The 24268-nt window shown below is 52.0% G+C and overlaps 14 protein-coding genes across 14 annotated transcripts; 6 read left to right on the plus strand and 8 right to left on the minus strand.

The window, feature by feature from the left end:
* Window positions 1–771: 771 nt before the first annotated feature.
* On the minus strand, window positions 772–1107 carry SAICODRAFT_54989 (uncharacterized protein; the record flags this gene model as incomplete). Its single annotated transcript, XM_019169337.1, has 1 exon — window positions 772–1107. A coding segment is annotated over one exon (336 nt), but the record flags the coding sequence as incomplete, so codon positions are not given.
* Window positions 1108–1798: 691 nt separating this feature from the next.
* SAICODRAFT_6514 (uncharacterized protein) lies at window positions 1799–4808 on the plus strand (the record flags this gene model as incomplete). The annotated part of the gene is made up of 3 exons (XM_019170125.1): window positions 1799–1896; window positions 1956–2154; window positions 2205–4808. 3 exons carry the CDS (start codon window positions 1799–1801, stop codon window positions 4806–4808), a joined length of 2901 nt encoding a protein of 966 aa, XP_019025344.1.
* Window positions 4809–5095: 287 nt separating this feature from the next.
* SAICODRAFT_70446 (uncharacterized protein) lies at window positions 5096–6912 on the plus strand (the record flags this gene model as incomplete). Its single annotated transcript, XM_019170572.1, has 3 exons — window positions 5096–5318; window positions 5368–5747; window positions 5798–6912. Exons 1-3 carry the CDS (start codon window positions 5137–5139, stop codon window positions 6910–6912), a joined length of 1677 nt encoding a protein of 558 aa, XP_019025345.1. The 5' UTR covers window positions 5096–5136.
* A 108-nt stretch (window positions 6913–7020) lies between these two features.
* On the plus strand, window positions 7021–7762 carry SAICODRAFT_90758 (uncharacterized protein). Its single transcript, XM_019171716.1, has 2 exons — window positions 7021–7396; window positions 7449–7762. Exons 1-2 carry the CDS (start codon window positions 7098–7100, stop codon window positions 7570–7572), a joined length of 423 nt encoding a protein of 140 aa, XP_019025346.1. The 5' UTR covers window positions 7021–7097; the 3' UTR covers window positions 7573–7762.
* Window positions 7694–8536, minus strand: SAICODRAFT_78518 (DUF814-domain-containing protein). Its single transcript, XM_019171120.1, has 3 exons — window positions 8403–8536; window positions 8174–8348; window positions 7694–8119 (listed from the first exon to the last, which is right to left on the minus strand). Exons 1-3 carry the CDS (start codon window positions 8466–8468, stop codon window positions 7719–7721), a joined length of 642 nt encoding a protein of 213 aa, XP_019025347.1. The 5' UTR covers window positions 8469–8536; the 3' UTR covers window positions 7694–7718.
* A 275-nt stretch (window positions 8537–8811) lies between these two features.
* On the minus strand, window positions 8812–10211 carry SAICODRAFT_70449 (PLP-dependent transferase; the record flags this gene model as incomplete). The annotated part of the gene is made up of 2 exons (XM_019170573.1): window positions 10086–10211; window positions 8812–10017 (listed from the first exon to the last, which is right to left on the minus strand). Exon 2 carries the CDS (start codon window positions 9973–9975, stop codon window positions 8812–8814), a length of 1164 nt encoding a protein of 387 aa, XP_019025348.1. The 5' UTR covers window positions 9976–10017; window positions 10086–10211.
* Window positions 10212–10540: 329 nt separating this feature from the next.
* SAICODRAFT_64971 (MFS general substrate transporter) lies at window positions 10541–12119 on the plus strand. The gene has a single exon (XM_019170115.1). It carries the CDS (start codon window positions 10590–10592, stop codon window positions 12066–12068), a length of 1479 nt encoding a protein of 492 aa, XP_019025349.1. The 5' UTR covers window positions 10541–10589; the 3' UTR covers window positions 12069–12119.
* A 184-nt stretch (window positions 12120–12303) lies between these two features.
* Window positions 12304–13079, plus strand: SAICODRAFT_90768 (Metallo-dependent phosphatase; the record flags this gene model as incomplete). Its single annotated transcript, XM_019171717.1, has 4 exons — window positions 12304–12405; window positions 12458–12528; window positions 12586–12646; window positions 12699–13079. Exons 1-4 carry the CDS (start codon window positions 12343–12345, stop codon window positions 13077–13079), a joined length of 576 nt encoding a protein of 191 aa, XP_019025350.1. The 5' UTR covers window positions 12304–12342.
* Window positions 13080–13140: 61 nt separating this feature from the next.
* On the minus strand, window positions 13141–15350 carry SAICODRAFT_64973 (uncharacterized protein). The gene is made up of 2 exons (XM_019170116.1): window positions 15286–15350; window positions 13141–15234 (listed from the first exon to the last, which is right to left on the minus strand). The coding sequence occupies exon 2, from the start codon at window positions 15182–15184 to the stop codon at window positions 13190–13192; it is 1995 nt and encodes a 664-aa protein (XP_019025351.1). The 5' UTR covers window positions 15185–15234; window positions 15286–15350; the 3' UTR covers window positions 13141–13189.
* An 869-nt stretch (window positions 15351–16219) lies between these two features.
* SAICODRAFT_29755 (uncharacterized protein) lies at window positions 16220–16788 on the plus strand. Its single transcript, XM_019167490.1, has 2 exons — window positions 16220–16643; window positions 16702–16788. The coding sequence occupies exons 1-2, from the start codon at window positions 16246–16248 to the stop codon at window positions 16718–16720; spliced, it is 417 nt and encodes a 138-aa protein (XP_019025352.1). The 5' UTR covers window positions 16220–16245; the 3' UTR covers window positions 16721–16788.
* A 131-nt stretch (window positions 16789–16919) lies between these two features.
* On the minus strand, window positions 16920–17588 carry SAICODRAFT_34385 (acyl-CoA N-acyltransferase; the record flags this gene model as incomplete). Its single annotated transcript, XM_019168355.1, has 3 exons — window positions 16920–17091; window positions 17147–17507; window positions 17561–17588. 3 exons carry the CDS (start codon window positions 17586–17588, stop codon window positions 16920–16922), a joined length of 561 nt encoding a protein of 186 aa, XP_019025353.1.
* Window positions 17589–19135: 1547 nt separating this feature from the next.
* On the minus strand, window positions 19136–20320 carry SAICODRAFT_18308 (WD40 repeat-like protein). Its single transcript, XM_019165933.1, has 2 exons — window positions 20257–20320; window positions 19136–20182 (listed from the first exon to the last, which is right to left on the minus strand). Exons 1-2 carry the CDS (start codon window positions 20257–20259, stop codon window positions 19199–19201), a joined length of 987 nt encoding a protein of 328 aa, XP_019025354.1. The 5' UTR covers window positions 20260–20320; the 3' UTR covers window positions 19136–19198.
* A 193-nt stretch (window positions 20321–20513) lies between these two features.
* Window positions 20514–21397, minus strand: SAICODRAFT_24534 (DUF689-domain-containing protein; the record flags this gene model as incomplete). Its single annotated transcript, XM_019166785.1, has 2 exons — window positions 20514–20815; window positions 20869–21397. The coding sequence occupies 2 exons, from the start codon at window positions 21395–21397 to the stop codon at window positions 20514–20516; spliced, it is 831 nt and encodes a 276-aa protein (XP_019025355.1).
* Window positions 21398–21761: 364 nt separating this feature from the next.
* SAICODRAFT_70457 (ARM repeat-containing protein) lies at window positions 21762–24249 on the minus strand. Its single transcript, XM_019170574.1, has 2 exons — window positions 22415–24249; window positions 21762–22367 (listed from the first exon to the last, which is right to left on the minus strand). Exons 1-2 carry the CDS (start codon window positions 24047–24049, stop codon window positions 21768–21770), a joined length of 2235 nt encoding a protein of 744 aa, XP_019025356.1. The 5' UTR covers window positions 24050–24249; the 3' UTR covers window positions 21762–21767.
* Window positions 24250–24268: the final 19 nt, after the last annotated feature.

The raw sequence follows: 24268 nt of genomic DNA on the forward strand, positions 1-24268 counted from the left end.
AGCCGGCGATAACTGGTGCTTCTTCGTGGATTGCCCTAGCTGGAGATACACTTGCATGCACCGGACTGCGGTGTCCGGGACAAGAGACGCTTCCGACGATACAGCCGCTGCTGAAGTCGTGTCGGTCCTCGTGTCGGTCCTCGAAAACGTTGGCGATGGTAAAGAGGGAGCATCCCGGCTCCGTGGTGTACCCGCTTGATCCTCCTCTATAGGCAGAACTTCCAGCCCTAATCCGGTCTTCACTCTATCATGGTTGTAAGCAGCTGCATCCTTTGGGAGCTGAGGTACAGGAGGGCTCTCGCCCGGGCCCCCAATACGTGGACCAGCCGCAGCGACAGCACCACCCTTAAGGTGATACGTAGAGTACCGCTTACTCGCACGTCGCGCCAACATTTCCGAGTTTTGGAGTGCGGCTAACGGATCATTACCTGCTGCATTTCGATGACGAGGCAGGGGAAGCGACGGTTCATCGGAAGACGGGAGGGGGTGAACCGGTTCACCAAGCGTAGGGACTGGCAGTTCTTTCAATGGTGGAGGGGGAGGTGGCGGCGGTGGTGATGGAGTTGCCGGGAAATAATCGTGCTGGACAGGAAGTTGCACTGGTGGTTTTCGAGGGTTTGGTAAACGTTGTTCATCGAATGGCTCCGGCTGTGGGGGCGGGAGTGGCATAATAGGCGGAGAATTCGTTCCACTCCGAGACTCTTGTGCGCTTCGTGTCCTCGAAATGCTTGGTTGCGAAACACCTGAGCCTGATGCCACACGATATCTTGCTTGCTTTCGCTTCAATCCCTGCAACAACTGAATAATGATACCCCTTATTCTTGGCAAATACCGTTCGAGAGTATCAGGTGTGGGATCTTCCGCTAAGGCCGTTTCCAGGACCATACGGAGATCCTGTGGTACACGTAGAAGGTCATTCATCTCGATGTTGGCCCGCGTAAATGCAGCACACGCAATATTGAACTCGTTTCCTAGTCTGACGTAGACGTCACTGACATCGCCTTCGCCAGCCATCCCTTGTGACCATGAAGTTAAAGTCTCCAGAAGCGTCTTCGTCTCAACAAGAAGCTTAGTCACCGAGGCTTCTATGGGATTTGACCTTCGCATGCTTCCCGAGGAGCTCATGGCAGAAGGAGCACGGTTCATAGTATTCGATCCCGTGGAAGGCCGCCGATCTGTACCTTCTCGAGATAGCACATTCGATGACACCGCATTGGATACGTATGTTTGCGAATAAGATGGCGTTGAAGAGAGAACAGCTCTATCAGACGGCACTGCTGATCCGGAACCTGTCGAGGACGAAAGCAACTGACGCTGATCGGACGAGCCAGACGAAACGCTGCGATTGAATGGCCTAGACATCCTCAAGTTAAAGCTGACGGCAACAAAGCCTCATAGACGGACAGCTACCAGGTGAATTGTGATCCGGGAGAGGTGTGGATTAAGGTTGGGGGCTGCAGCGCTGTGCAGCGCACGTGAACCGCGAGGACGTGGGCACTCAGGCAATGAGATGCTATGGACGGAAAAAGAAGAAAGATTCAGAGCTCTGCAAGGCTCATACCGAAAACTATCACCGAGGTTTGCTTCTCTGGTCTGCGTAATGACAGCACGGGACAGCCGTGGAGCAGGGGGCCCTCATTGGCGCGCGACGAGAGTCCCCGCTGCGGGTACACACCATTCGTCCTATTCGTAGGAGTTGAGTTTCTCGGCCGTCGACGTTTCATCCTCGACATCCCCGCTGGCTACCGCCATTCGGTAATCGTAACTCTATCAGCTCCGTCTATTTAGAGCTCACACGATGGCTACGACCGCGACCAACCCTGGGCTCCCGCGCACGGACTCGAAGCCCAACACGCAGCGCCACGAGTCCACCGGCGGTAATTCTGCTGGATCACGGTAGGCGACAGCCATACACGCCGATTTCGTTCGTGCGCCGACCACTGACACTTGTGTAGACCTGCCGCCGTGAAGAAAGCATGGGCTCAAGTTGCAACGGGCACTCCCGCTGGCACCGCCTCTAACACAACCCGTTCGCCTTCTATTGGCCCTCAGTCACGCTCTGTTTCCACTGGAGCACCCGACGGCCCTCGCGAAACCGACACTCCTCAGAAGCACATGCACGACCGTCTTCTGTTCTTGATCATTAACCTTGTGGTACGTTGCCGATATCTTGAGTTCATCACATAATGCTAACATACGTCCAGGGAACTCAAGTATCTGCTACCATCCGCAGCGGAGCACGCTTTTCTGGTATCTTGTTGAGCGCGAAGACCGAGGGTGATTTCGGTGTTGTCCTGAAGAATGCCCGCCAGACGCATGCCGCTATGGGAGACGAACCCCTGAAGGAGCAAAGCGAGGCTAAGTATACTCTCATCATTCTCCCTCAGGATTTGGTTGAGATCAGAGCCGACAAAATCGACTTGGGACAAGTAGCCGCCGAGAGTAAGAATGGAGGGTTCCGTATTGACACGGACATCTCTGCGCGCCCTACTTCGACTACTCCGCTTGGGTCTGAGCGCGAGCTCACCCGTTGGGAGCCCGACACGTCGGAACTTGCTGGTCTTACTTTGGAGGAATCCACTGCAAAGGCACCTGGAGGTAACTGGGATCAATTCGCGACTAATGAGAAGCTTTTTGGCGTCCGAAGCGACTTCCGCGAGGAGCTGTACACCACGAAGATCGACAAGAATCATCCTTTGTACAAACAACGTGAAGCCGCTGCAGCCAAGATTGCTAGGGAGATTGAACAGAGCACTGTTTCCGGCGCCCATATGATGGAGGAACGTGGTTTGGCTGTTGACGACTCTGGTCTGGATGAAGAGGACCTGTACGGTGCTGTTATCCGTGACTCTCTTCCTCAGCGTACCGCTTCGCAGAGTAACAGTCAAGGCGCAGAGGCATTGATGAAGGAATTGGGCATGAGAAGCGGGAAGGGAGACAGATACACTCCGCCTGCGCTCCGTGGGCCTACCGCCACAGGTGCTGGAGTACCTGGACAGCCGATCGATCCGGCGATTATCAGCGCGAAAATGGTCAAGCCCACACCCGCCAAGGAAGAAGAGAAGAACGAGATTGTGCAGGCACCTGTCGTCGAGTCTACTGACAAGGAAGTGGCTAAAGACCAGGAAAAGACTTCTGCTACGAAGGATGGGAAGATTGAGGCTGAAGTTATCGGATCTTTCAAGCAGTTTGTGAGCGGCGAGCGTGAGCGTCTCAACCAGAAGAAGCAAGCACTCATGAAGAAGGAAAAGGATGGGCGTTTGCAGGATCTTTTGAAGTTCTCTCAGCAGTTCAAACTCCGCACACCTGTTCCGGAGGATCTTGTCCCGATCTTGGCTAAAGACAAAGCTAAACAGGAAGAGATCAGGACTAAGGCGCAGGCCGCAACCACGTCCGAAGGAGGTGTTACTGTCAAGAAGGAACTTAAGGTCCCAAGTGTCGTGGCTGCCGTTGCAGCTGCTAGAGGAACCAGCCCTTTGCAAGTCAAGGGCTCCGAGACTGCTGCTACGGAGGAGGCACCTTTGTCACAGCGCATTCGAGCTGGTCAGGAGAAAGACAGGCGAGCTGCGGCTGCCAACCAGGCGCCCTCGCCAATCACGAGCCCCACACCGCTTCCCGTCAGCATGGCTGAAGTACCGGAGTCTCCTAAGCCAACTCCCGCGGCCGCCGCGAAGCCTACTACCAAGCTCAACGTGAAAGCTGCGGAGTTCAAATTCAAGCCCAACCCCAATGCAGGTGCGTTTGTGCCCAGCCTTGCACCTCCTTCATCTGTTCGGTCGCCACTATCACCTCAAGCATCTATGCCATCAATTGCAGCCACTAGTCCTATCATGAGCAGCACAATGACCAGCCCTTCCAGGAGCTTTGTGGCACCGCTGCCTATCACGAACGACAAACCCGCAGCATTCTTCGGCAACAAGAAGCCAAGGGTGGGCGACAGACCTAGGGTTAAAGACGCATTCGGCCCCTTCAAGCGGACTGAGGGTGACAAGCCAGCTTCAATTCCACCACCCTTCACATTTGCTCCCATTTGGCCCACAAGTGAGAATGCGAAGAGCTACAAGGATCTTTTCCCGAAGGAGAAGCAACCACCTCAGGCAATGATGCCCATGCAGATGACTTTCGAAGATGATTCACAAGATCAGTTCCGTGCTGCAAGCATTCCGGGAGCAAGCCCTCATATGCCGCCACAGCCAATGCAATACATCCCTGCACAGCAAGCCATCTACGGCGCACAGCAACCTATGGGCGTTGCCTACCCCGGGCCTGGTGGGCCTCAGGGAGGTTTTGGTTACACCATGCGTCCTGGCTTCATGCCACAAGGTCCACCTGGGCCCCAGGGTATGACTATGGGGTACGCAGCACCACCACAGTTCGGTGGTCCTCAAGCAGGAAGCTTCGGTCAATACCCCGGGCCACCAGCCGGCCAAGGTTACGTTCCAGGACCCCAACTCGGTCAAGGCTACCCCAGTCCTGGACGAGCTCCGCCACTCATGATGCACCAATCTCCCGGACAGGCACCGGGACACCAAGGACAACCGCAAGCCATGATGGCGATGGCTTTGGGAATGCCGGTCATGCCTGGACAAGCATATGGCTATCCGACTCAGATGCCGATGATGTACCCCAATATGGGTCAAATGCGACATGGTCCTCAAGGAGCTGGTGGGATGCCGCCCGTGCATCAATCCAACTCCCCACTTAACAGACCGGGTCAAATGCCCGGCATGTCAGCACATGGGCCTCTAGCCCATGTAACTTCGCCTGCAGCAGGACATACGCAGGATGGGCCCAAGGAGGCGAAGTGAAGGACCAGCAAGAGTAGATTAGGCTTGGCGATGATGAAGGGAGTTTCACAGGTCAAGGAGTGAGTTTGAAGTATAGCATTTACTTCCTTGAACCTAAGGCAGCTGAAGGCATGAGGATGTATGAACCCGTATGGTGCAGTGCGCAGATGCGAGTTCAGGAAACATTGGAACAAATAAAAAATGAAAAATTTCTTCTCACAGCTGGTTTGACTGAATTCTAAGTTAGTGTCGTACTGAATTACCTGTTTTGGCTACAGCCCATCGATCATGAACAGCAACCGCGGCGACACCGGTCTGTGCACCTCCTTCACAACTAAACACGATACCCATGATCTCTCCAGCTGTTGTGCCGTCCAGGCTCTCTTACTTCGCAATATACAACCCGACACTTTCGCATTCGGAGGATACGCTTATCGATCAGGTCGCTTTCTACGCATCACGGACGCCGTCGACAACTGATGAACAGCTGCGTCGCGTGGGTCTCGTACAGGGTATCAATTCATTCGGAAGGCATGCAGCATCTACTCCCATACTGGATAGTGCTCACCTGTCTTTGCAGGGCCTTCTCCGGTACGCACAACGTATCTACCATACGCACAGTTAAATCCACAGTCCTCTTGACTGAAGTCGAGCCTGACTGGTGGATATTGGCTTGTATAGACCACTCGCAATCCTCCAAAATAACAAGTAAGTCTTCTAGCCAGACGCCAGGCCAGTCCGTGTCATATGATGACCGTGATCTGCCTAATTCGCATGTCCTCAATGCGCAGCTACATCGAGCATATCAGGTCTTTAAGCTCTTGCACGGCACACTTGCAAGCCTTCTTGTATCTGAAAACCGAGAGGGTCTGAAACGAATGCTGGATCATTGGTGGGGAAGTTGGGTTTGGAAATGGGACATCGGCTACGTCGGGCATGCAGCAATGTCCCTTTGGAATGGTACGAAATTCCTCATTGCATGATATAACAAGCTAACAAGCATGGAATAGGTATGCTTGTCGATAAAGAAACACGAAACAAAGACACTCTGTCAGAGCTACGCCTGATGACAGACAGACTCCAAGATGAGTATCCTGAGAACATAATTGGCACGGTTGTTGCAAGAAGGAGTTCGCCGCACGACACAAAAAGCTCGAGAACATGCTTGTCAGCAGATAGTGGCCAACTTTCACGTGCGTATGTTCGAAATCTAGTGCAGTATCTCGAATACTTGCATCTCGATGTTGCAAAACACCAGCTCCCGTCGTGTTCCGATACTGCAAATTCCGAGAATGGGCTCTCCAACACAAACAAAAAGTCTCATAAGGCTGACAGCTCATGGTCGCTGTCCTCCTTGTCCCTTCCGACTCTGCCATGGGGAAAGCCGAGTGCAATTCGCGCGCCCGGGGTTGTTTCCAGTGATACAAGCCAGACAAATGCAGACATTTCTAACAAAAGGTGGTTAATCGGTCTAGCTGGTGATGAGTCACCACTTTCTACATCCCTTCCGAAGATAACGTCTCAGAGCCTCTTCATAGAGCCTGATTTACAGATGGATGGTGCTACAGAGGGAAGCGGGGCCTCTCCACGTCAAGTACGTGTTATCGTGTACATGACTGGTCTTCTGACATTCTTGATTCTCGTGGAGCCAACATGCTCTCACCTGTCATCTGTCGAGTTTTATCGCCGGATAGCCGGCGAATTGGAAAACGTTGCTGCAGTCGTGGGACGACCCAGTACACCTACTGATACGGGGCCACGAAAATCTTCAGAATTCGATTTTCTGTTATGGGATCCCGACACACTGGAGATAAAGACATCTATACCCACTACACCGCATCTTGAGACCCAGGGTTTTTCTACGCCGTCGTCAGATTGGACGATGGAGGATCTCACGCATGTTCACACGCAAGTGGCAAATGTGATAAGCTCTGCACAAACTTCGGCGGACGTCAAAGTACGGATTATCAAGTCAAGTAAGGGCTTTTGGATCGTTTGGAGAAGACTAGAACACGACCGGGAAGGCGTTGCAGTCAGGAGGTGGATTCCGGGAGACGGACTGGAGGACGTCGCAAAGGATGCAAAGGAGTTAATCCAAAGTACTTTGGAAGAAAGGAGACCGTAAATAGCTTATGAAAACCTGTTTTCCATCGTGTGGCACAGCTTCAGTACATAAAGAGTGCGGTACGGATTTAAGGTTTTGGGTTGCATGCCTTTGCAGCCGCCGGAATCAGCCAGATCAAATTGCGGCGCAGACACTTTGTTCGGAACCTCTCCTCGAAGCAACGTAGCAGCAGCTGAGCGATTGACATGTCCAGAAGAAGACTCCAACAAGCTACTCTTGCCTCAGGGCCGCCCGATGTCCTTGCGGATGGCCATTTCATTGCGCGCATTCTCGCAGCCCAGGGACAGCAAATCTTCTCCGTCGAGCTCCCTGATAAATCCGAGGTTCTGGTGGAATTGCCTCCCAAGTTCCGAAGCACTGTCTTCGTGAAGCGTGGAGGGTATGTTCTCGCTGATCTGGGTTCCTCTGAGAGAACGAACAAGATTGCAGGCGAGATCGTCGAAGTAGTTGTTGAAGAAAAGGAGTGGAGAAAAATGAGCTACTGGTATGTTTGTCTTACGCTATCAGATCAATTCGTACTAATACTGGATATACAGGCCAAAGGAGTTCGCGAAGAGGCCCGACCTGGGCTATATGCAGTACGACGACGATGATGACGATGAGTTGATGGAGAACCCGAACCACAGGATGCCCTCGAGTGACGAGGAGGACGATATGTAATAATGTGGCAATTATTGGATTCACGGCAAGGCATGGGTTAAAGCGGAGTTACGGCGTTCTGGCTTTCCATTAGAGAATTCAATATCAAGACGTGAAGTGGGAACAGTGATTTGGACAGATACCTCGTTAAGTAGCATACATTTTCTTTACCAGAAATCGTCCTCGTCACCTTCCTCTCTATCCTGGTTATCGGAGTGTCTGATATTATCATCGTTCCACAGATCGGAGTATCCCACCTTCTTCTGCTCCGAAAGCTTCTTCCACTCTGCTGCTTGTCCGTCCTCGGCCTTTTGACGTTCCCGCTCTGCCGCCTTCTTGCGTCGTGCGAGCTCCTGCAGTCTTTCCTGCTTTTCCAAAGCCAGGTTAGGGAAGCGTTCAACCTTGGTCTTGTTGAGGCGGTTTACGATGGGGTTCTCCCGTGTAGCGACGTGCACTCTTTTGACCATCTTGTTCTTGTGAAAGCCGACTTGACCGGTAGCCATGCCACCGTCTTTCTTCAAGTTCGACCATGGAGTGTAGATGATAGTAATGCTATCCTTCTTATTTCCTATACGCAAAGGTCAGTGCCCGATCTCAACATGCCAAGTACATTCTCCCATACCTTCAATCGAGTTGGCCTTCGTCAACTGCGCACAATCCTGCAACAGTCCTTCCGGGATTTGCTCCCAAGAAACATCTTCAGGTAGACGGACGTAGACGTGTGCCGAGGAAAGGTTATCCACGTGAAACCAGACATCGTTCTCCCAGCCGTACTTGATCAGATCTTCGTTCTCTTCCTATCATTGGAATCAGGATTGTGCCCTGCTCTTTGTGGGGTGATCTCAGCGCACCTTGTGTTTACCCATGTAAATGTACGACGCCGGCGTTGTCGTATTCGAAGAGAAATAGTAAACCATGATGAAGGTCTTTGACGTTTGCGCTCAACGGTGCGATATCCGCTTCGGGCAATTCGTTGTACAAACACACCAGGGACACCGACCGCGCACGAAAGGACGTAAGAACATTACCGTAACTTACCATATATAAATAGCAGATATCCGGGTGAAGCTAATGACAGATAACAAAGAGAAAAAAGAGAATGAGCATCATAACCGGCCCATTGGCTACAATCGCCATCAAGGCACACTCCGAAAACCCGCCAATGTAACCCCACCCGTCAAATCCACAGACCTTCCAACCTCTCCTTTTTCAGTACTCATATATGTTCCCTTGACTTGTCCATCATAGCTTCGCCTGGCGTCAATGCTTGGCACCCTCATATCCGCACTCGGCGAGAGCGGCTTTCAGGCCTTCCAAGGCCTTGGTCAAGTCACCCCTCTGCTCGTCGGTTGCGGTGACCCCCATATGTCCAACCCTGAAGTACTTCACCTGCGGCAACAAACCACCAGCGAAAACGATATCCCTTGCCGCCAACTTGGGCAACAAGTCCGTGGGGGCGATACCATCGGGAAGCTTGACGGCAGTCATGGTGTTTGCGGACTCCTCGGGCTTGTTAGGAACCTGCTCCAAACCCATCGCCTTGACGAAGTCCTTGACCTTCTTGGAGGCAGCCTTGTGCTTGGCGAAACGCTCCTGCATGCTAGTCTGCAAGATCTGCTTCAAGGAAGCGTTGAGAGCGTAGATCAACTGAACAGCAGGAGTAGCAAAATAAGCGGGCTTACGGCTCTCGTAAGCTTTCATGATAGGAATCCACTTCTTCAAGGAAGCAAAGAAACTTGCTGGCTTAGCCTTGCGGTTCTCGAAGGCCTGGACGGCGCGCTTGCCGAGCATGACGATACTCAACCCGGGAGGGACACCGATGGCTTTTTGCGAGGCGGTGAGGGCGACGTCCACGCCCCACTTGTCGAACTCGAGGTCCTCGGCGCCAACCGAGCAGACACCATCGACAACGACGAGGGTCTCGGGCGACACCCGTTGGACGAGCTCGCAAACGGTACGGGGATCAGACAAAACACCGGTGGAGGTGTCAACGTGGGTAATAGTGATAACCTTGAACTTCTTCTCCTTCAAAGCCTTCTCGATCTGCTCCAAAGTGGGCCTGCCACCAATAGGAGCCTGAAGCTGCGTAGCCTTTCCTCCATACGTCTCGATACACTCCGCGAACCCGTCAGCGAAGTAACCGGTGTGCAACACCAGAGCCTCCTCTCCAGGCTCGATGAGGTTAGCAGCAACGATATCCCAGCCCAAAGTACCAGATCCGCTCAGAACAAGAGGCTGAGATGCGGGATCGGAGGTGAGGAAGACCTTGCGGAGCATCTCGAGGGATTCACCAAAGACGTTGATGAAGGGCGCGCCGACGTGGGACATGGAGGGGTGTGCGTTTGCTTGGAGGACTTCATCGGTGAACTCGATGGGTCCAGGGATCATGAGCAAAGGATGGGGAATGGCGTTTGGTGAGGACATTTTTTGTGATGATTGATGGAAGGACCGGATCAACGGATGGTTCTATGAGCCAATGGAGGCTGACGTCAGTAGCTGTACTGCAAGATGGACTTAATCTGGCTGTTCCTTACCTTCTTGATGGAGATATTTGGTCGAGGGAGTGGTAAGGTCTGTTGGTGGTGGGTCAGATGCACTGAAATTCGGTGGAGGTTTGGGATGAGCAGGTGCTCGCGGCACCGAGCGGATCGTAACAGCGGGGAAGCCATAGCGTTAAAAACGAAGGGAAACCAACGCTGGACTTAAGTATCCTAACGTAAGCCGTCATACGGTAACCTTCCACGGTCCGTCCGGTTATATGGAATGGAGATAAGGGTGGATCCGGGATGCTCCATTTTCTGTTTACGGGGCTTGATCTCCGCTGTCAATCGGCTATGCTATCGTCGGTTAGCTGGATCAATTGGAAGCAGCATCGAGTTCGAGGATTCTTCTCAATTATTTTGCAGGGATCCTTGGCAAGTCTCGGCTCTTGCTAACCGGCAGCGGCTGATCTGCATCCACCGACAATGTTCCGAATTATCCACTACGTATACCCTCGGCTGTAGAGATTTTATTTGACAGTAAACTGCCGACCGAGAATGTCGTCGTCGTCCTTTCTAAGGCCAATCAAATGGCTTTACAACGAGTTCGGCGTTGCTTCTGTTTACCACACAGGTCGCGATGCATGGTTCATCATCCTCGCACGGACATGTCGCATGTTTGCATATGGAGCAAATTCGTTGATCATCGCCCTCTTCTTTGCTTCTTTGAATTTCTCCGACTTTCAGATCGGGTTGTTCATGACATTGACCCTTGCCGGAGATGTGCTCCTCTCACTCTTCCTCACTTTGGTTGCGGACCAAGTTGGCCGGCGTCGCATCCTGTTTGCAGGCGCTATCCTGATGGTACTTTCGGGAGCTGCTTTCGCAGTTTTTGAGAACTTCTGGATCCTACTGTTCGCCGCTGTGGTAGGTGTCATCAGCGCAACCGGAGGTGATTTCGGGCCCTTCCGAGCGATCGAGGAGTCAACTTTGTCGCACCTCACCAAGCCAGATACGCGTTCGGACGTACTCTCATGGTACGTCACGACCTCCAGCCTTGGTTCAGCTGCCGGTGTGGAGTTTTCTGGGCGCGCTGTCGACTTCTTAACGGATCGTAAGGGATGGAAAGCAACCGATGCCTACCACACAGTTTTCTGGTTGTATATTAGTATGGGAATGTTGAACATGGTCCTGACCTTTTTGATGAGCGACAAATGTGAGATTGCGGAGAAACCCCAGGAGGACGAGGCGAATGAGGAGCTACTCGATGAGGGACGAGAGAGGAGCAATGAGGCGGATGACGAGGATGGTGCTCTGACACCCGTTTCACACGAACAGGGGGAATCCGAGAAAAGAACTCGTTTCGGACAGATTTCCTCGGCAACTCGAGCAATCATGTACAAGCTCTGGTTCCTCCTAGCTGTCGACTCACTCGCCGACGGGATGGTCTCTTACGCCCTAACGTCTTACTATCTTGACCGCAAATTCCACCTTTCAAAATCAACTCTCGGAGACCTCATATCAGCAAGCTACCTCCTCGCCTCCTGTTCCACCATCTTTGCCGGACCTCTTGCGCGACATTTGGGGTTGATCAACACCATGGTCTTCACGCATCTCCCGTCCTCGGCGGCTGTCCTATGCTTTCCTATCCCGCAAAGCCTTGTGATAACAATTATCCTATTTTTCATACGTACAGGCTTGAACAACATGGATCAAGCCCCACGTTCAGCCTTCATCGCCGCAGTGGTGAAACCGGAAGAGCGGACAGCGGTTATGGGTATCACCAGCATGCTCAGGACACTGGCTGCCACCGTTGGACCTAGTGTAACTGGAGGACTCGCTGGCCAAGATAAATTCTGGATCGCGTTTGTGGTTGCGGGAGCATTGAGGATTGCGTATGATTTGGGTTTGTGGGGAATGTTCATCAACATGAAGCTACACGTTCATGAGGGAGCCGGTCAAGCTAGTCAGGAAAGACGGTCGGCTGATGAGGAGGAGATGACGGAGATAGAGCCGAGAGTACCGAAAGCTTCGTGACCGTAACAAAGTCGAAATATACATTGCAATTGGATACCGCGGCCGCCGGACGGTACTCACAGCCGGGAAAGAATACTGCCGCATCATCAGCTGTTGTCGTACAGCTGTATACATTCATAATCGAAGTTACCTCGTATTCTACTTTGCCGTTTCTCTCCCCGTCTTCCAACTTTCGTAGGCCCTTCAACGTTACCGGTATCGGAGCTAGGCAGGGCACGGCTAGCACAACAGCCGTCGTCATAACCAACATCACCACCAACAGTCGCGAATCGCAATGCTCGTCCTCGTCATCGGAGACCTTCACATCCCTCACAGAGCTCCAGCCCTGCCGGCGAAGGTTCTTCTCGGATTCCGTGTGCTGCCGTAGGCATAGCTGACAAGGATAACAGTTCACGAAGCTCCTGGTGCCGGGGAAGATTCAGCAGATTCTATGCACGGGAAACCTCACAGATAGAGAAACGTGAGCATTCATGATTTGGCCTGGCAGAGGCTTGCAATTGGCTGACGCGCAGTATAGATATGACTTCCTCCGATCAATAGCAAGCGACGTACACATCGTCAAGGGAGACTTCGACGAGGTACCTCCACTTCCTACCTCCCCGATCTCATCCAGTCTAACATGTATACCAGTCATCTTCACTACCTCTCCACAAAATCATCAACCACTCACCCCTATCAATCGGGTTCACTCACGCCCACACCGTCGTCCCCCACGCAGACCCCGACGCCCTCCTCCTCCTCGCCCGACAATGGGACGTCGACATCCTCATCACCGGCAACACCCACAAATTCGAAGCATACGAAATCGAAGGAAAGTTCTTCGTGAACCCGGGCAGTGCGACGGGTGCTATGAGTGCGGATTGGGATGTGAAGGATGGGGAGGAGCCGACGCCGAGTTTTGTGTTGATGGATGTGCAGGGGGCTGTGGTTGTGTTGTATGTGTATCAGCTTGTGAATGAGGAGGTGAAGGTGGAGAAGATGCAATATCGCAAGAGCGTAGAAGATGCATGAGTTCGTTATGAGCAACTCGAGAGTGCAGTATACCCCTTATTTGAAGAATAAAGAATCATAAACACCAACGCGGCCTGTGTAACCAATAAAAATGATACCACGTTCACGCTTCATTCCTTTCCCATTCCTGCACCCGTGAGAAAATCGAAACCTTCCTCCTCCTGGTTCTCCATGATCGCTCTGACAACATGCATAGGCACCAGCATTACGTCCGTAGTACCTTGTCCACTTTCATTGTCTGCACGAGCCAGCTGATCCTTGTTTATCTCGTTCAGCGCCTTTCCGACCAATCTCTTCAGAAACACCCGTGCAGCTTGCGCTAGAACCGAGCCTGCGTGAACTCTCTGTTCGAAGGCCTCACCAGTCTCCAATAGGCCGCCGACTTCGTCACGTAGGAGGTCGTCAGCTTTGACGCCCGAAAGCTGAAGTGGCTTAATGACCTGCCAAACAGTGTCGATGGCCTGAGGATCCGTCGCTTCCACGAGCTGAACAAGATCGTCCGTCGTTAACTGCGGATAGTCAACATCCATCATATCTTCCTTTTGTACAGAGGCTTCCATGACATCGTCCACCGTAGTCCAGAGTCGTGAACGAATGTCTTTGGACCGTGTCACCTCGTCAGCCCGACACGAACACTCCTCATCCGGAGTCGCGGCTGCATAAACGTTCCGCATCAATCCACATAGTCGACAATAAACAGTCGGCTCCTCTCCATAAGGCAACCCCTTCATCCCAACATGACCTAACTCGTCCTCACCATCGTCTTCCACGTCACTTTGCACGGGCGAAGCCCGCGCACTAGACATGATCTCCGCCAAATTCTTCCCAGCAGTCGACGGTCTCGACGAAGCATGATCAATATCCACAGTATCCTCAATCCTCGGAACGACGTCTCTTCCAACCACTCCATCAGAAAAATGCGTATCCCTATCCAACTCGACGTCAAATAAGCTCTCACTGCTCAATACCTCTTTACCCGTGTGGTGTGGATCCAGCTTAACGGGATGAACGATATTGATATCCTTATTCCTCGAATCCAAAAGCGAGATACGGATCTTGAGCATGAAATCGCCCCATCCCTGGCTAAGATACTTAAATGGTGCTCGATCGAGTGTTATCTCGTGTGGCGGTGGGAAAGATGGATCCAATGTCAGCGTGACGGCTCGGACGAAGGTGGAGACTGGTTGTGAGTATGCGGGAGCGTTGATGTAGAGGAGCCATTTGTGGGTGCATTTGGGGTTATCTGGGGAGCGTTCGTGGCGTTGGAGGTACTTGGAGACGTTACCGACGACGATGCGGCATTTGACGTGGAAACGCGTAGCACCTCCAAGAAGGTCAGCCCCATCGGCAACAGCTTCACTTGTCTGCTCCAGCGGCTTCGCACTTTCATTGGGGTCGGTTGATCGTCCGCCCTGCAAGTTCTCTGGTGACGTTTCCTCATCTTCTTCGCTGTCAGGCTCTGCTGTAAGCTTTTCACTCAACCGTGACGGCAGTGATCGCAGGAAGTCTTCTCCAAAAGCAATCACCTTCGGTTTCCACGTCCTCTTAGCCACAGAAGTTTCAACGATATCCTCAGTAGATACCTCCTCCTCTGGTGCTGCAAATGTAGTACTCTCGCGCAGACCTGATGGCGTATGTGACCCATGTAACATCCTGCCTTTCTTTGGCGCCTTACCAGCCGAAGAAGGTCTCGTTTTGGATTTGCCCTTGCCCCTCCGTGGCCGCAGGAGTGATGGTCGTCTATCATCCGCCTGGATATCGACATCCTCATTTTCCAGCAGTGGATCCGTACGCGGCAATGGTTCAGACTGTGGCCTGAATAACGACATTCTCGGAAGTCCGCGCGTTGACCTTGGTCGCGAGTGTATCACAGTTTCATGTTTAACGTCCGCGTCGTCATCGCCATCCTCGCTTGTATCATCATCTGTGCCATTCTGTGCTTCCGGAACTTCAGCTTCAGCGGATTCCAACAAGACTTTCATCTTCTCCTGTCTCAGCCCTTCGATCACAGCCTCCATGTCATACTCGACGTTCTTCTTCTCGAGCAGTTGTATCAGGTACTTCGTGTGATTGCTGTGATACAGCGTATCAATACCAATGGCCATTGCGGCGGTATTGGGCGTGATACTACGTCCTAGGTGGTCCTGTCCGACAACTTCAGAATCAGTTCTCAGCAGTGAGCTTTGCAATGGAACAGAAGACGTACGTTTTTGACCTATTGACGGAGCTGGGGCAGAGCCAGCATCGCTGACGAGGTCGATATCCTCGTCTTCCTCATCTTTGACTTGAGTCTGTGTTCTGCCTGCAACAGGTGGAGTTCCAACACCTCGCGCCGTTTCACTCTTCTCGAGGATAGCGTTCACGCTTGGTCTTGCATGCGCCGGTCTCGTCCTTGCCGGATGGTTTGTAGGGATGTCGTTCTCATCAGCATCGATACCACATATTCTGGCAGCGTCGTCGTGTGATGCGAACTCTCGAGAATGCGAGATACGACAGTGGTTGATGAAACCCTGTACGTTGACAAAGTCGCCACGTCCGCAATCCACACAAACCAGCCGTACAAATGTTCCATTATCTCGTCGCGTATAACAGACCTTTTGTGCAGCGGTGACTCGTGCACCACGAATGACCGAAGCTCGTTGCGGTCTTGCTGAAACCGGGGCCTCGGTATATGGTGCAGGCGATGGCCGAGTTTCCGGCAGTAAATATGGGGTATAATGTTGAGCGTAAGGATTCGGTGCATCTGGTGCAGGAGCCGTGGCACGCTTCAGCTGTTCGATCATAACCTCCACTTTAGACATCTCATCCTCAATCATCTGTAGTTCTCGGTGCTTTAGGAGAATCTCGAGGTCAAACTGCTCGGCAATGATAGTTTGTGCCTTCGCTTTTGATTTATCGTCTGTAGGTCCATGTCAGCAGGTTTAATGACCTGTGTTCAGAGGTACCTACCCAAAACCACAGGCGGTCTCGTAGCTTGGGTGCTCGCAGACGGAGCTTTCCGAGACCGTTTCTGGCCTACTTGTCGCGTACTGGACATTGTTATTCTGCCATCTATCTGGTCATGTTCCTGCAAAAAATGCTGGTCGGTGATGTCAATGTTTTGTCGAGGAACTGCCGGTACGAACTCGTTGCACGTGCAAGTCGACGTTACACTCAACCAACAAAAATGTCCGAGACCGAGTCCTCGGCTTTAACCGCCATTGTTATCAAGCAAAACGCGTCCATTGAGTCCACAGTAGACCGCGCGCTCGCTATTCTGCTGTCAGACGATGCCTCTGTTCCTTCAGCGACTGGGAATGCTATTACAATTCAAGGAGCAGGATCAGTGACAACCAAAGCTATCACGATTGTCGAGATTATCAAGAGACGGTTGGAAGAAGCACAGCTCAAGTGGTGGCAGTACAATGAATTAGATGGGGTGGAACCACCAAAGACAGAGGCAGATGAGATTATGGAGCAAGGCCGGCTATCGGGATTGTCACTGGAGAAGAAGACGGAGCACAAGAAGCCCAGGTTGACAATGACAATCAGTCTAACACCGCTTGACGGTCGTGGTAAAGCTAGGTAAGCCAGCAGATCTCGAACATGACCAATGTACATGGGCTTATCGTTGTCTTTGCAGTCAGAGCAGTATGGCATAAATCGGATGAGAGATTTGTGGGACTTAATGGGAGCGTTTTCATGGGTTTCTTCTGGCGTTTGGAGTTCGTTTATCAATCATTGCATTTCTATCTTTCCCGCTCGCTTGCTGCCGGAGCAGTTCTCGTAGGCTTTCTCAACAAAGATCCTGGGTATCTTATCGTCGTCCGAACATTCTCGGGTGAACCAATTTTTCGTCTCTCATGCCGCCTCCACCTGCAACTCTGCCGTCTTCACTGCCAAATCCTGTACCTCCTTGTCCTCCGCAGACTCCTCCAGCTTCTTGTTCCGTGGGTTCAAGTCCGTTAAGTCCATGAACATTGAGTACGCATCCTCCTTATCGGCATAGTATCCCTTCTCAATCTCCTTAACACTGTACATTATGTTAGCCGTGTAATCGTCAGATGTATCTGCCAAAGACAACGTACGTGAATCCCAATGTATCCCTATACAGAGCCAATGCGGCCCTATTACTCTTCCTCACGTGCAAGCTAACATACTCCGCTCCGAAGGATTCCGCCATAGCCCTCTGACTTTGCTTCATCAACTTCTCCGCCAGTCCTAACCGTCTGTATGTTCGCAACACCGACAAACTCGTGATGTGTCCGTTCTTCTTGCCGTCTTTCGGCTCTTCGTCCATCTTCGCAAGAACATAGCCGACAATCTTTCCGTCCGGGTTGACAGCTACGTAGGACAATTGCGGCCATGTCAGGGCGTGATAGAGGTAATATTTCATCTGGTAGTTCTCGGGGAGGTTGGAGAGATTAGCATGTTGCATGCCAGCGAAGTCTGTTCAGTCAGGTCAGCATGAACTCTCATGAAGCAAGCTTCAGGATTACTACCTCTGATCTCGGCTCTTCTGATCTCCATGATTGCTGTATTTGACGTCGTACCGGTACAGGCCTCGAGATTACTTGCTGCACTGTAACGGAGACGTGCCGGTGCTGCGCCAAATCACGTGTCTGCCGGCGTGAACGTCGTGGGAACATTCCTGGTCGGGGTGTGCGAGAATACCATAACCTGGAAGCAGACGGCTTACTGAACATAACCTCGTTCTAAAAGATGCGTAATCTTTATCTAGTCAATATCACGGTCTCACATATGAACCCACTCTTCAAGTCCTCAAATCAACAGCTCGTCCTCTTCATCACCACATTGCAACCGAGTACCTCCCTGCAACCTAACCACCTTACGTCCGGAGTTTCCTTTCTTCTTATTGGCTCCTTTGACACTCATCAAGCTGAAGCTGCCAATCAATTCATCACAATCCTCTTCTTTTGGCCTCTCCACCACTTTCGCACGCCCCGTGCCGAATCCGCCAAGCTCGAAAGGCGTCGCGGAAAGACGCATGGGCCCATGAAAGGAGTTCGCACCGGCAATCACGGACGGAGGACTTCCTTGCTCCATAGCAGTCAAACTGTTACTCTTGCGACGGTTCGAAAGCGGAGTGGATGAGGCGAGGGGTAACGCTCCGCCGAAGGGGTTTTGAAAGTCGGGGAGTCGAGAGGGAGGAGTGATAGCACGCTCCGGCTCACCAAGCACGTATACGTGGTCATCGCCGTTGCCGTTCGAGTCCTCAGAAGGGAATAAATGCTGATGCTCCTCGAACTGTTCATGCCTGGATTGAGCTTCCTCAACCAGTTTCGCCATCTCGCGCCTCGCTTGATGATGATGGCGAGGAGGTGTGGTGGGAGGAACGAGGAAGTCATTCTTAGAAGGGATCTTCGGTTTGTCGGTCCTTGTCCTCTTCTTGGTATGACCCTTTTCTTGTATGAAGCTCTCTTGTTCGAACGGTGTGACTGGCTTCTCCGGAAGAGTCACTGTCAGGGATCGAGACGTACGTGGTTTCTTCGGTAGTAAAGCAGAAACGAAAGGTTGGTTTGATACGGCTGTACGATTAGATTTGTCACCGAGGGCTTTGCGAGGCGCCTTTTTCTCAATAAGTTGAACATCAGCTGTGGTAAAGGTTAATCCAGGTGAGGATAGGGGATGTATGCGCAAGCAACCTTCGGGAACGACTTCATCTGAGGAGTCATGGTAGACAGGGAGTGCATTAGTACCAGAAGGAGCCATGGAGTTGCGAGCACGACGACCGTAAGTCTGCTTCATACGCACAGGTCGAGGGCAGTACTGTGGTTGGGAATTATTGTCCATCGTTGAAAATGAGGGTTGAATGCTCGTCTTTTGCACAGTGAGCAGTTTGAATCGTAAAGAACAGACAGAAGAGATTCAGCAAAGCTTGTTGACGCAAAAAATGAGGTGGTGATTAAGTCCGGGACGGGGAGTTGGTTGTTCAACAGACGCGGCGTTTGGAGGTTAACCGCGACAGACAGTCTGTCGATCAGGGGTCACACGCTGCGCTATGGGTTGGATGCGTTGGGAAGGCATGAATGGCAGAGGATTTGCTCAACGAAACAGCGATCCAGGTGAACTCGGGTATGTACGGGAGTAACTCGGTACCAAATAGACTTGTACCACTCCTAATAACTGATATCGTTCAAAGCCACACACGTTGCCGCCTTATGGTGACCATTATACTGCCGGATAGTCTCCCCAGAACTCAACTCCCACAACCTCGCAACATGATCCGAACTCGACGTAACCAGATACGCCGAATCCGCACTAAACGCACAATCCCACACCCATCTCTGATGACCCTGCAACTGTTTCTCCAATTTGAACCCAGCTCCGCCCTCCGATGACTCCGTCGACCAGATCTTGACGGTCGTGTCAGCACTGCATGTCGCCAGGTGTTTCGTATCAGGTGATAATAAGGCTCGTGTCAAGTATTTATTGTGTGCTCTGAATTTGGTGTGCGGTTGTAGTGAGGTGATGTCGCTCGCGTTGTTCATCTTCCAGACATAGCAGTTGCCCCGGTTGTTTCCCGCTACCAGCATACTTCCATCCGTGGCGACTGTGACTGATCGTATGGGCGTGTCTTCCTCTGGTACGAGCTCATGCGTGCAGGCATTCTCGCCCAAGTCCCATATCCGCACACTTCCTCCCTGATCACAACTCACCAATTCACCTTGATTTGGGTGAATAGCAACATCGTTCACTGGTACCTTATGATCGTAGTTTCGTTGGACGCTTGGAGCTCTTGTGTCCCAGATCTTCACTGTTCCATCTTCACTTGACGTGACCATCCACTTTCCGTCCACATGGAAGTTCACCGCCGTGACGTTCCCCGTATGCCCATCAAATGATGCAATTGGGTTTGTATTGGCAGAATTGATATCGTATAGCCGTACATGACCATTACTCGCAGCGGCGAGGTATCTCTTATCTGGCGAGATGCATAGTCGGTTCACTTGGGAATCAGGGTGTTGGATTGTTCGCGAGCAGATCCCACTCAGCGCCTCCCAGAAGCGGATGGTATGGTCATATCCTGAAGTTACCAGCAGAACCGAGAGCTGCTGCTGCTGATATGAAACTTGTGGAGGAGGGTGTCGTACTTGTCCAGGCTGTATCGCATCGTCAGCATCGTCGTCCGTATCAGCAACGGCCGACATAGTCGCCAGCACAGTATAAATCCTACCATCGCGTCTATATGATCGGAAGCTTCTTCAAATGGGTTGAGAGTGTTATCAGGCGGGTCGTCGGTGGGCACGGACGCCGGCTTATCGCGGTTGCGCAGCGGGTCGCATATGCATGACGAATTAATGAACGGTAAACCTTAATGCTATTCAATATAATAATCCATGCCAATTCCGAAAAGCCTTATGAAGCGAAAAAGGCAATCAAGTACGCCTGCGTATCCGGGTTTCCCAAATGAAAATGCATCCAAAATCCAGTTTAGATATCATCACCCCAGCTCATCTCCACCGTTCCCTTTTCTGCCTCGGCGAACGCAGGCATACCAAGGTATGGGCACCCGGAACACCTGAAAGCATCTCCCAAAGCGCAGTTACCGCAAGAGCTCACGACCTTGCCCTGCTTTGTGAAATCAATCTCGGCCAAGTCGTCAACGCCGAGGGTGACAGCCTTTCGAGCGTCCTCCGCAGCCGCGGCATCCGCAGCTTCCTTCTCCGCCAAACCACACGTACAGTCCTTGCAAGCCTTACGACGCTTTCCAGGTGCAGGCAGACACTCAGCGGCTGTATAACATACGTCAGTAAAGCACCAGCAACAGTCAACAGGTGAAACATACGCTGTACCACGGGCTTCGCCAGGTCACTCTCCGTCAACAAATCATTCTCATTGATAAGGTCATCACTCGTGTCGAAATTCAAAAAAGCCAGCTTCTTTGCCTTTGCCGCACCTCCAGTCTTCTTTCGTAAACGTAGGGGCACAGCAGCTGCTGTAGTCGATGCCGGCTTCGTCAATGTGAACTCCTCCCCCTCACCACCCACAATCCAACCTTTCAACAAAGCCTCGCCCTTGATTTGTTCTCCCGCGATCTTACCTATCCTAACCACGCCCTCCGCCTTCGTAGCATTCCAGATCTTCTCCAAAGCTGCAGACAGATAGCCCTCCACCTCGCCTGGGTTACCCGGCGCAAAGATAACCGCAGAGTACGCCTCGGCGGGAAGAAGCGCAAGACCTTCAACGACACGATCCAGCATCTGAAGATCAGTCGTATCTGTCCGTAGCGAAGCGATCGTAGCAGGACCTGTCGGCGACGAAGTCAAAGAAGGCGGTGAAAGTAAAAGTGTCGCGCCAGGCGTGACTCCAACCATGATGTATGTCTTTTCGTAAGTATTGATGGCCGAATGGAATGAGAAGCGTATATGCAGACCGTTTGAAGATCACTTGTCGAATAAGAAGGGTTGAGGATGTTATCTGGATTCCGTTACAGGGTTCGGTTGTTGATAGAAATTGAGCCCCAGCTGCACTCACAGTAGAGCACGCCTCCGCCTCACACGCGCAACTCAACTCGCTGACTAACGATTGGACCGATAACGCAATTTACCGAACAGACGCCGGTTCGGTAAGAAATGATAGCGAGATGCTCACTGAATGGGTCAAGCTTTTGATAAGGATGGTATTCTAAGTAAACGCCGGGATGTGCCTAATAGATGATGCTGAGCTGCCTTGGAGCTTCTGCCGTTAATCCCATGCGTCGTTCTCCTCCGCTTCTCCCCACCCGTCATCACCCCATTGGTCACCCGTGTCATCTGCGACAGCAAGTCTGGTGCTCGTATTGGCTGCTCCGATCTTGGTGCCCGTAGTCCTAGGAGCTGGAGGAGTCGTCTTAGGCTTTGGCTCATCTTCGAAAGGCTCCCACGCGTCAACATACTCATCCAGGTTAGACGCACCGAACGTATTGCTCGACACTGGGATCGATGGCCTTTGCGGTACCTTTGACGCATACGTTGCACCAAATCCTCCCGAGGGCTTCGAGGCTTTCAAATCCATAGGCTTGAAACTTGACATCGTTACTGTTGAGGCTGCGGGGGCAGATGGTACACGTACCGGTTGTGCCGCAGCCGGCGGACTGAGTGGTCGGGTGCTCTCAATGACTTTGCTAGCAATGGACTTTACTGCCCAACCAGCCAATGCACCAGCCATGCCCGCATCACTGTTGGAAGATAGCAGGGTCGTTGCAAGACTCGCACTGCTGGGGAACGAACCAGGTTGAGGAGGGTGTTTCGGTAGTTCCGAGATATGTTGAGGAGCGTTCGGGTCGATAAGGGTTTCCGGCATATCCTGCATTTTGTTAGCAATGCCCAATGTCGACAAGTCAGGGTACCCACCTTGGCAAGCTCCTTAATCCGCTTGAGGAACACATCGATGACTCTAGCCGCTTCCTCCCTGACAATCTTCTCCCCATCCACCAGTAGTGGACACATCCCAGACAACAACCTACCCGCCAGATCTTCCCTATCGAAGTACTCCACAGTTACCTCCAACGCTCTCAGGCCAGCATGTCGTGCATGCACGAATGGATCCTTCAAACTCTTGGAAAAGGCGGCTGTAAGGACCTTCTTGCGTGTAGATTCGGAGAGGTGAGACGCGATGTGACCCAGGACCACAGTAGTGTTAGTACGAATACCAGGTTGCGGGTCGACATGTGTCCGTGCAAGGTGTTTGAGGAGGTCGTTGTTCAAGATTCTGTCGCTCAGCTTTGGTGTAATTGGGAGAATTGCTTTCAATGTCGCTTCTCGCACGATGGGATTGGGATCAGTAAACCCAGCGGAGAGGTTAGGGAAGATCTTTGAGCTGACTGTGGAGTTAGGGAGGATACCCACGACTTCCTCTAGCGAGTCGAGGAGTGCTAATCGGATGTTGGGATCAGCGGATGCGAAAAGTCGGATCACTGCGGGTGCGAGGATCGCTTCTTGCTGCTCCTCGTCGAGTTTCGATGCGATGTTGACGATCAGCTTGTAAACCTTCTCTCCACCGCCGCCAAACTCGAAACTCTTAATCAACTCAGGCAGCAGCCGTAATCTTATAAACGGCTCGGGTAATTGATCAACGGACTCCTCCAGATTCGCCAAGAAAGCATTCCGTTCAGTCTCGTTCAAGAGGGTTAGATTGCTCAAGTTCTCTGTTACTGAGATCAAGGGACTTTTCAGGAAACCCCTCTCGCGGCGTCCTTGATCCAAGAAATTCGAGATGCTCAGTCTGGTCTTGGGATTTGGCAGCAGCAATCTCTTGTAGTGCGTAAACATGTCACTTGGGATCTTGCCTTGCTTTTGAAGGTCAGAGGTGGTGTTGAAAGGTCCATTGAACGATTCGTAAATGAGCGTCGCCAGACCCCAAGCATCAGTGGCTTTTGGAGACGCGTGAATTCCAGACCAGCCTGAACTGCCCACCTCAGGTGGAGCGTATCGTGATGCGGAAGGAACAAGTCCTCCGTAAGTATATATCATCCCACTCTCACCCTCCGTAACCGGAGTAAGGACCTCGAACCCACCAACTCTCCATTCCCCACTCTCGGTAGTGAATATCGAAGAAAGACGGACGTTACCATGTACGCAATTGGCGTCTTCATTGATGAACTTCATGGTAGACGTAACGCTATAGACACCCCATCTCATTGATTCCGTATCCAGAACATGCCGCTTGGTGTCCCATGACAAAGGTTGAACCCGCTCTGTCGCAATGTAGACAACCCCATCCGCTTCCACCGAATCCAGGAACTTGATAACACCTGGATGCCTCATTGTCCTCAACTTCTTTGCAGCATTTTGCGCCAATACCAATCTATCCCTCCCGAACTTGTTCGAGTCGTAGACAAAGATACTGCAGTCGCTTCGGTCGTCCTTCTTTGTACCATGGTGAACAGTCCAGATTGAGTCCTCGTGGGCGCCGATCCGTTCGCCTAGGGAGTACCCAAACGCTGGACCAGACGATCTGCCGAGTGCTCCAAGGGCAGCACTCCACATTGTTGGAGCAATTGGAAGTTTACGACGTTATCCCGTACGTAACATTACCCGGCGCCCAGCTGTGGGTCGCACGCAAGGTCCAACCTTATTTGGCTCGTGAATGATGAATACAGAATGAAATTAGGAACAGATCCTTTGTATGAATGAAATCCAAGTTGTTCGCACCGTCAGATAAGCGCTTCGAGTTCTGGTCGCGTCTTCCGTTGCCTTGGACCCTAG

The sequence above is a fragment of the Saitoella complicata genome, assembly GCF_001661265.1.
Source record: "Saitoella complicata NRRL Y-17804 unplaced genomic scaffold SAICOscaffold_7, whole genome shotgun sequence".
Lineage (NCBI taxonomy): Eukaryota > Fungi > Ascomycota > Saitoellomycetes > Saitoellales > Saitoellaceae > Saitoella > Saitoella complicata.

Excerpts from the sequence above, each read along its gene's own strand:
- SAICODRAFT_78518 (XM_019171120.1), bottom strand. The coding sequence starts at position 8,468 with ATGGTTTACTATTTCTCTTCGAATACGACAACGCCGGCGTCGTACATT. Across the intron at positions 8,349-8,402 it reads TTTACATGGGTAAACACAAG|GAAGAGAACGAAGATCTGAT; the intron begins GTGCGCTGAGAT and ends TTCCAATGATAG. Across the intron at positions 8,120-8,173 it reads GAAGGCCAACTCGATTGAAG|GAAATAAGAAGGATAGCATT; the intron begins GTATGGGAGAAT and ends CTTTGCGTATAG.
- SAICODRAFT_90758 (XM_019171716.1), top strand. The coding sequence starts at position 7,098 with ATGTCCAGAAGAAGACTCCAACAAGCTACTCTTGCCTCAGGGCCGCCC. Across the intron at positions 7,397-7,448 it reads TGGAGAAAAATGAGCTACTG|GCCAAAGGAGTTCGCGAAGA; the intron begins GTATGTTTGTCT and ends CTGGATATACAG.
- SAICODRAFT_64973 (XM_019170116.1), bottom strand. The coding sequence starts at position 15,184 with ATGGCCATTGGTATTGATACGCTGTATCACAGCAATCACACGAAGTAC.
- SAICODRAFT_70457 (XM_019170574.1), bottom strand. The coding sequence starts at position 24,049 with ATGTGGAGTGCTGCCCTTGGAGCACTCGGCAGATCGTCTGGTCCAGCG. Across the intron at positions 22,368-22,414 it reads GGATTAAGGAGCTTGCCAAG|GATATGCCGGAAACCCTTAT; the intron begins GTGGGTACCCTG and ends AACAAAATGCAG.
- SAICODRAFT_29755 (XM_019167490.1), top strand. The coding sequence starts at position 16,246 with ATGTCCGAGACCGAGTCCTCGGCTTTAACCGCCATTGTTATCAAGCAA.
- SAICODRAFT_64971 (XM_019170115.1), top strand. The coding sequence starts at position 10,590 with ATGTCGTCGTCGTCCTTTCTAAGGCCAATCAAATGGCTTTACAACGAG.